The sequence below is a fragment of the Geospiza fortis genome, unplaced genomic scaffold (assembly GCF_000277835.1).
Source record: "Geospiza fortis unplaced genomic scaffold, GeoFor_1.0 scaffold450, whole genome shotgun sequence".
Taxonomy (NCBI): Eukaryota; Metazoa; Chordata; class Aves; order Passeriformes; family Thraupidae; genus Geospiza; species Geospiza fortis.
In genome coordinates, this window is record NW_005054416.1 from 1,766,569 (window position 1) to 1,775,032 (window position 8,464).

Consider the following 8,464-nt stretch of genomic DNA (forward strand, 5'->3'; position numbering starts at 1 on the left):
GGGCCGTCCCACCGGAGCTGAGGCAGCGCCAGTTCCCCGTTCCTGGCTGTGCGAACGGCGCCTGGGCAGGAACCCCGGGAGCGGCTGTGCGGGGGCAAGGCTCGAGTCCCTCCCCAAAACAGCCTCAGCAGCGCCTGACTGTCCGACAGGAACTGCACTAACACATTGAACCCATACCAAAACGCCAAAACTTCGCCCCCGCAGACGCTGAAGACGCCACCCGGGAGCGGGTTTTGTCACGGTCGCCACTCTGTCACCTTCCCTGCTGTCCCAGCCGCCTCGGTGGCTTTTGGACCTGGGCTGATCCTGCAGCAGGATGTGACACCAGGCCAGGACCTCGGGGAGCAGGACTGGGGTGTGCTCTGGAGCCAAGGGTTTGGCTGATCTTACCCAGCGCTTTATGACAGGAGAACAAAGAGTAACACTTCCCCAGAACAAGGTGCTCCTCATCCTCCCTCGGGAGACAAAAAGCAAAAATCACCGGGGTTCAAAGAGCCCGCAGCGCTGAGCTGGAAAATCCTGTTTGCTGAACTGGTTCCCAGCAGTGAGAGGGCTCCGAGAGCCTGCTGCTCCCTTCGGCTTCTGCATTTCAAATCCTTTCTGCTTCTGCATTTCAAGTCCTGAGCTCTGCCATGCTCCTAGAAAACAAAAGTGTGTCCAACAGTTCCTGAGAGTGTGCTGATAAACCCCCTCACTGTGGAGAGACACGTTCCCCTGACACAGACACTGGGAAGGAGGAGAATATCCTTGCATTAAAAAAAAACCTCAGGATCCTTGCACAGGGATTCCTCCTGTCCCTGCCATTGTCATGACTGATTTCCCCTCTGCAGGCAAGGCTGGGGGTCACTTAATTCTTGTTGGAACAGGGGAGCAGAGCTCAGGGCAGGGCACAGCTCAGCCTTTGGCCTCTGGGCTCTGTAAGGACAAGTTTTAAGATATTCCAGCTCCAGCTGCTCACATGCACTCGGGCTCACACATCACTAAATCACCGAGAAAGCTAAAAATAGCCCAAAACCTTCCGCAGGCAGGAAGGGTCTGTGGAGTGCAGAAAGGGAACCCCTGACACCAGGATCCATGGCCAGGCAGCCCGAGCAGTGACAGCAGCAGTGCCTCCTCTGGGCTTTGGGGGGCTCTCAGCATTCCTGGCCCGGACACAGCCCGGACACTGCGGGTTGGTGGCCCCGGGGCCTTTTCCTGAGGCGGGGCTGGGCTGGATGGCCCTGCTGTGAGCAGGCGACAAAATGGAGTCAGGAATGAAGTGACCCTGAGGCAGCAGCTGAGGGGCTCAGCTCCAGCCTGTCCCACCCGTGAGGGCTCAGCAGTGCCCAGGAGCGCGGCCAAGGCAGGGCCAGCCTGACCCCTGTGGGTGCTGGATGGAGGCTGTGGCTCTCAGCCTTTGCTCCAGAGGTTTTTCTGGCTGGGCTAAAGAGGAGCCAAGCCAGGACCTGGTGACGCTTTCTTAGGGCTGGTGGCCAAGGTGACAGAGATGTTGTTGGTCACCCACCAGGTGCTGTCCAAACACCAAACAAAACCCAAAGCACACACCAAGCCATGTGCACCCGCCTCTGGCATTAACATCCCCCAGTCCCTTGGAGCTGTTTCCACATCTGCTGCCTGCTCCCAACAGTGCCAGGAGATTTCTCTGCCAAAAAGGGATTTGCTGTTACCTGGGAATCGATGACGAGGCTCCAGAAGCGTCCCCCAAAGGCAGGTTCTGCTGGAAGGTGACAGTACTGCTCCGTCATGCTGCCACAAATCCATTCCCACCCAGCACAGGGATGCCATCCCTTGTCACACGTGGCCAGTGGCTTCTGGACAGTGCCTGGGTCAGCAAGACATCCACGTCCTGGCTTCTGGAGCTCCTTGGGCAGCTCCTTGGCCAGTTTCTCCCCACCTGGGCTGTTTGTGGCTCTCTGTGCCCCAGCTGTGCCCGTCACACGTGGCGTGTGCAGCCCACAGAGGAAGCCCTGGGTGACAAACCCCGGCGCAGGGGGCGGAGGAGGCAAGACCGGAACAGAGCCGGCGCAGCCTCCGCTGCCATCTCAGCACCTCGGGGGGCTGCCCCTGCCCTGGGACCCCACGCCAAGGCAGGATGGAGGATTTGGGTAAGTTGGGCCTCTCCAGAGCCGATCCTGCAGCCAGGCCTGGCTTGGGGTCACATTTTTGGCAGTTCTGGGGAGGCTCTTCCTTCCTGTACCTCAGGGCCGGGAGGGGATGACGCTGAGGGGCAGCCTTGGAGCCCTGCTCCCTCCTGTGCCTCCCCCATCTCAAGAGAATCATGGGGCTGGTGGTTGAGCGAGCACTTGGCCAAAAATGGAGCCAGCTTGAGAGCAGGAAATGGGCTGAGGCAGCGCCACAACGCTGGCTGCACCCAGCGGGAGCTGGGAGCCATCCCTGGCCTGGGGTGGGGAGCTGGGCTCAGGGGAGCAGCCACACTGCTGGGGGCATCCCCTGTTCCCAGCGTCAGGGACAGCCAAGGCAGAGGGGTGAAAGAGGAAAGGGAAAGTGCTCGGCCCACCTTGGGGGAAGTGGTGCTCTGGACACGCAGGATGGGCTCAGGGTGAGCTTTTCCCTGCCAGCGCTCATGCTGGATCAAGCTGAGGACTGGCAGAGGTTTCTTTGCTGGCCAGGAATGCTGTGGGGAGGCAGGACCCTTTGCCTCACTCTTTGGGAAGGTGGGCACACCCTGCACTGGGATGGGGGCCATGGGGAGGGTGCTCAGGGCCCCTTGGGGCACTGGCAGCTGGCCAGCAGGACCTGCTGTGACACTCCTTTTGCTCCTGAGATTTTGGGAGTGGTAGAAGACCACAGGGTAGGCAACTGGTGGCTGTGGGGCCTGACCTGGGTGGCTCTGTGCAGATGCTTTGCTGGAAGAACTGGAGCAGAGCTCCTGCCTGGCCTCCAAGGACCGTGCACTGCAGGGACCAAGCTCCTGCCAGGATGCCCAGCACGGTACCCCAAAGGTAATGCCTGGGCACAGAGACCCCTCCACTCATGATGGGGCAGTGGAGCTGGGCAGGGGAAGCTGCCAGGGGAGCACCCTGAGGGCTCTGCCACAAGGGCTTGTCCTTTCAGGTGCCACTGCCACCTCGAGCTCAGCCTCCGGGAGAAGGTTTGGATTCAGTGTACAGGTAAAAATGGCCATGGGAGGGCAAAGCCATCTGGGGCTGTCTGTTCCTTGCAGAGTTCTGCCATCCAGGGTCACCTGGGACAGACTGTATCCTGCATACCTGCAGTGTTCCCTGTGGTGGCCTGTGGGAAAGGGCTGTGTTGGCAGGGGTGGAGGGTCCTGACTTTGGGGTGGACACACAACATCTCCCCTCTCTGCCATGTCCAGCATCCCTGCGCCAGTCCCAAAGCCGCTGCTCCCCTCACCCCCACACACGGAGGCCGCCCGGCAGCTGGATGAGCTCCTGGCTGACCTGGGCCACACGCAGAGCAAGGTGAGCCTTGGCCCTGGGGCACCAGGCTGGGGGGTTTGGCCCTCACCCAGACCTCACATCCTCCTTCCCAACAGCTGGCAGCTGCAGGGCAGGGAGCTGGGGTGCCCACGGAGTCCTCGCTGGACAACATGCTGGACAGCCTCACGCGGGACCTGCAGGAGCTGGGAATCATGGCTGCGCCCGCCGTCTGCGCCTCCTGCCGCAAGCCCATCGCTGGCAAGGTGAGCTCTCACTGCCAGCCTGGCACCCCTGGGCATCCCCCCCCAGAGCTGCCCTCACAGCCACCGTGCCTCCTCCTTGCAGGCACTCACAGCCCTGGGCAAAACCTGGCATCCCGAGCACTTCACCTGTGCCCGCTGCGGCCAGGAGCTGGACAAGGGGCCCTTCTTCGAGCAGGGCGGGCAGGCGTTCTGCGAGGAGGATTATCACCAGGCCTTCTCCCCGCGCTGCGCCTACTGCGCCGGCCCCATCCGCGAGGTGAGTGAGTGACCCACCCCTGGCCTCCCCCGCCACCACCCCACTGCGGGAAGGTGTTTGGAGATGAGGGTATGTCCCAAGGAATAGGTGTGGGGGTCCTGCCCACACCCCAGGTATCCCCTGCTCTTGCACATATCACCCCATCCAACAGCTCTCCAGGTCTCTCCCTTGCCTCCTATCCTGGGTACCACCGTGTCCATGTCCCACTGTCCCCAGTGTAAGCCATCCCCAGGTGGTGCCCATCCCAATCCCCTCCCCGCAGGGTTCCTGGAGCGCAATGGGAAGCCGTACTGTCACCAGGACTTCCTGGCCCTGTTCGCCCCCAAATGCCAGGGCTGTGAGCGCCCTGTCATTGACAACTACCTGTCAGCCCTGCAGGGTGTCTGGCACGCCGAGTGCTTCGTGTGCACGGTGAGTGGGATGGCGGGGATGCACCTACTGGGGGTGCTCCCAGGGCCACGCCAGCCTTCCCCTCTCCTTCCCTCAGGAGTGCCTGACTGGCTTCACCGGCGGGTCCTTCTTCGAGCTGGAGGGGAGGCCCTACTGCGAGCTGCACTTCCACCAGCGGCAGGGCAGCATCTGCCACGGCTGCGGCCGCCCCGTCACCGGGCGCTGCATCACGGCTGCGGGGCGCAGGTACCACCCCGAGCACTTCGTCTGCTCCTACTGCCTGGGCCGGCTGCACAAGGGCACCTTCCGCGAGCGCGACGACAAGATGTACTGCCAGCCCTGCCACGACAAGCTCTTTGTGTGAGCCCCAGGTGCCCAGCACACAGCCTCCCTGCCTGGATGGCCCCAGCATCGTCCCCAGCATCAACGTGCCTGGCACTGTCCCTGCAGACCCAAACACACATCCCACCCATCAACATGCCTGGTGCTGGTCCCGCTCAGCCAACTGTCCCCAGCTTGGCTGCTGCCAAGCCAGGCATCATTCCTTGCCCCTCTTCCTGCCAAGACATGCCTGGCATTGCTCCTTGGATCTGAAGCAATAAAACACCTGGTACTGCCTTCTCTCTGCTTACTGGTGGCTCTGGGGACAAGGGTGCAAGGCAAGGTGGGAGGGCTGGGAAATACCACATGGTTTGGCACAAAGTGACACCTCTGGGAGCCACGGAGATCAGCACCACTCCTGGGAAAAGCAGCTGGGTCCAGCAGCAAAGCCAGAAACACCAAAGGGGCAGGCACACATCACACTTTAAAAACTTTATTTATATAAAAAAATCATTTTGTTTTAAAAGCGTTACAAGAGTGTGCACAGGAATCAGACAAGGAACGGCTTGGTGCTTCCCCCTCCCCGCCTCCTTGGCCCCCCTCCCCACCAGGGCCAAGGAGGAGAGAAGGGGGATGCTGGTTTTTTGGTTCATTTGGAATTAAAAATTAAAAAAGGAATTAGTGTTTTACATATTTAAAGGAAAAGAGAAGAGTTAGATCCCAGAACAAAACCCAACTGAGCTGAGGTGAGGCTGGAAGCAGGGCAGGCCCAGCTAGAGCTGGGGGGAAGTGGGGCAGGAGCAAGGCACCAGCTCTGCCCCTGCCACCTCCCCGTGCCCCGAGAGCCCACCCTGGGGGGAGCCCCGGGCTGGGAGGGCTCCTGCTCCAGTTTGCAGCCTCCTACAGAGGCTTCCAGTTGCACAGGGAGCCCCAGGGCTCCCTAAAAGACCACAGCACATGGATGTGCCCCAGCACCACAGCCAGAGGAGGAGGGGAAGGAGCACATCCCAACTCCCGTGGCAGCCCAGGCCAGGATGCAGATGAGCACCCCGCACCCTCTCAGCGAGGGCAGAGGGTTTGGGCTCCCCCCAAAAGAGGCTCCCAGCCCCACTGCAGACAGGTAAGGCTCCCAGTGGGGAAGGGAAGAGCTCAGCCCTGCTGGAAGGCCAGGAAACTCCCCTTTCCCAGGGAAGCAGCTGGACAGTACGATTCAAAGAGCTATTTCACAGTGGCAAAAGAAAGGCACGTGTCAAGATAAAGTCAGCGGGGCAGCGCCGCGGGATCCCGGCTCCAGGTGCCTGGCACAGTGCCCCCAGAGCTGCCTGCTCTCCCCAAAACCCTGCCGCATCTCCTCCCTCCGCGGGGACCCTGGCCCATGCCCCAGCACTGACCTCCTTCCTCACAGAAGGATCCTCCTCACACAGGCACTGGGTGGGAGCCAGGGCCCCATCCAGACCCCTCTGCAGGATCCAGAGCTGGATCTCCCTTCCCATGCCCCCAAAGCCTCATCTAGAGCAAAGCAAGAGACGTTATTGCTGGTTTTCCTTCCCCTGGCCCCTGTGCCTCCAGCCCCTGGACTCTGGTCCTGCAGCCCTCAGGGAGGAGGGATGCTCCTGCTGTCCCCATGGCGCGGTTGAAGAGTGATCCCACATGAAAAAATATATCCTATAGGCAACAAAACCAAACCAAGAACAAGGCGGCGGCAAGTGAGGTCCCAGTCCCTGTCCCAGCAAGACACCTCGGAGCAGGGGGAAGGCGTGGGAGAGAAGGCAGCTCCTGGTCAAGGCAGAGATCCGAGTCCTTGTGCAGCATCCACGCCGGCTGATCCGGCAGAGTCAGGCAGGAAGGTTTTACTCTCAGGAGGAAGGAGGTGGTGGAGGACGGGAGGAGGAGTTCTCAGTGGTGGTGTCTCAGAACAGGGAGGTGCAGCGGCTCGGAGGAGACCGAGCGGCCCGGGCTGCCCTGGGGACCCGGCCCAGGCGTTTGGCTGGATGGTTGGCACAGAGAGTCCAGCAAAATTCCAACAATAAGACAAGGTAAAAGTCGGTCCATTCCACCATGAAGAGTTATATATTTATATATATAATATATTATCAACCCAAATGGAACAGAGGCAGGGAGGCCAGCTAGATCTTCTGCTGTGGAGAGAGAGAGAGGGACAAGTGTTAAGGCTGGAGTAGGAGTGAGGGCGGAGGCAGGATCACAGCACCAGTGATTGCAGCAGCAGTGATTGGAGCAGGATTTGGCTGGCCAAGCACCCCTAAGAGCACAGCAGGATCTGTCACCACTGTCAGACTGGGCAGGATACCATGGGACATACCGACACGGGGGAGGGCACAGCAGCATCTTCCTCCTCCTCCTCCTCTACCTCAGGCTGCGACTCCTGCCCCTCCTCCTGCTGCAGACACATGCGGTTAGTAGGGGCCATGGCATAGGGGGGTGTTAGTTGTGGGAGCCCAGCTCTCCTCTCCTCTGGCAGACAGGACAGTGATGTGGCATTTCCTGCACCCATCCATCCCACTGTTCCCGAGTTAAAGAGAGCTGCTCACCATCAATGGCGCTGCCTTCACCGGATCCATCTCCCCGAGGTCACCGGATCGGTCCAGCGTCCTGCTGTGGTCCCTCTCGTTGAGTGTGGAATAGTTGTCTGGAGCAGGAGAGGGGACAGTCAAGTCAGTCATGTCACCTCCATGGGAGGCTGCACCACCCCCACAGGAGATATGCACTCTGCCCTGCTCCCCCCATACTGAGAGGGAGTCCCTCTCGTACCTGGTCCCATGTTGCTCATCTGGATCTCTTCCCGGGAGGATTTCTTGTCTACAAGCACAGGAGAGCACATCAGGAACAGTTCCTGCAGTCAGGAGCCGCAGAGGAACTGCTCCCTGCCCCACCTGGGGGAGCCCAGGCCCAGCCCCAAGAAGCCATCTAAGGCCCAAACTGAGGGCCAGAAAAGCCACCCAAGGCCCATACTAATGGCCCTGTGTGAGCAGCTGAGGCTGCCAGGGAAGCCAAAGCTGAAGTGCAAGGGAGAGGACAAACACCAGCTGTCCCAAGTACCCACAAGGCAGAGGGATGATGGCAGGCACAGGTGCTGAAGGCAAGCACATACCTGTTTTTTGGTTCCTGTCAATGAGAGGCAAGGTGCTGTCATCAAAGGAGTTGCCTCCCTGGGTCCGAGAGGCATTGCTCAGGTTCACCTACAGCAACAGACAGTGACCACTCAGATCCTGGGCCCAGAGGTTCCTTCCTCATCAGCACATTCCAGCCCTCCAGCACCAGCACAAACCCAGGAACTCTGCCACAGCCCTTGAGTAGGGGGGCCAAAGTAAGCAGAAGGTACTGAAGCCCCCACTGCACCCCCATCAGAGTCGGGGGGCCTGCCTGGACTGGGGCAGTGCCTGGCCCTCCAGCAGCAAGGGCAATCCCTGCTTTTGGGAAGGAAACTGAGCCTGGGAGCGTCCACAGCAGCACTCGGAATGACAAAATTCCTGCCTCATGCTCATGTGGGATACAGGGCATGACACTTTACAGAGTGTTCCTAGCAGAGACTTCCTGCGGGCCAGTGGCTGAAAAACAGCACAGGGACACCTCCGTGGGTGCCCAGTGCCACCAGCAAGGTGAAGAGCCACAGGCCAGTACTGCCAAGCTCCAGGAACACCCTTCTCCTAGCTGCAGGATCCATCTACCACCCTGGCCACCACAGGGCATCCCCACACCTGGAAATCTGACTTCTTCCAGCCTTCCTTCTCAAGGGGCTTCCGCAGCTCCTTATAGCCCCAGACTGTCTGCAAGACGAGGGCAGCTGCCCGGACTTCTCTCTCAGAGCGGGTCCC

The 8,464-nt window shown here is 60.3% G+C and overlaps 3 protein-coding genes across 3 annotated transcripts in view; 1 reads left to right on the forward strand and 2 right to left on the reverse strand.

The window, feature by feature from the left end:
- ZFP91 (ZFP91 zinc finger protein) overlaps window positions 1-1,745 on the reverse strand; it is a 17,502-nt gene extending 15,757 nt beyond the window's left edge. The window contains 2 exon segments of the mRNA XM_014309274.2: window positions 13-152; window positions 1,668-1,745. Coding sequence (XP_014164749.2) covers window positions 13-152; window positions 1,668-1,745 — 218 coding nt within the window.
- Window positions 1,746-2,024: 279 nt separating this feature from the next.
- On the forward strand, window positions 2,025-4,902 carry LPXN (leupaxin). Its single transcript, XM_031061560.1, is given in 9 exon segments — window positions 2,025-2,105; window positions 2,860-2,963; window positions 3,076-3,131; window positions 3,338-3,443; window positions 3,518-3,664; window positions 3,747-3,924; window positions 3,927-3,989; window positions 4,183-4,331; window positions 4,408-4,902. Coding segments are annotated over 9 exon segments (1,083 nt in total). The 5' UTR covers window positions 2,025-2,092; the 3' UTR covers window positions 4,675-4,902.
- Window positions 4,903-5,108: 206 nt separating this feature from the next.
- The window catches only part of CTNND1 (catenin delta 1), a 13,472-nt gene continuing 10,116 nt past the window's right edge, over window positions 5,109-8,464 (reverse strand). The window contains 5 exon segments of the mRNA XM_031061561.1: window positions 5,109-6,769; window positions 7,181-7,278; window positions 7,401-7,448; window positions 7,741-7,828; window positions 8,348-8,462. Of these exon segments, the coding sequence (XP_030917421.1) occupies window positions 6,758-6,769; window positions 7,181-7,278; window positions 7,401-7,448; window positions 7,741-7,828; window positions 8,348-8,462 (361 nt within the window). The 3' untranslated portion in view covers window positions 5,109-6,757.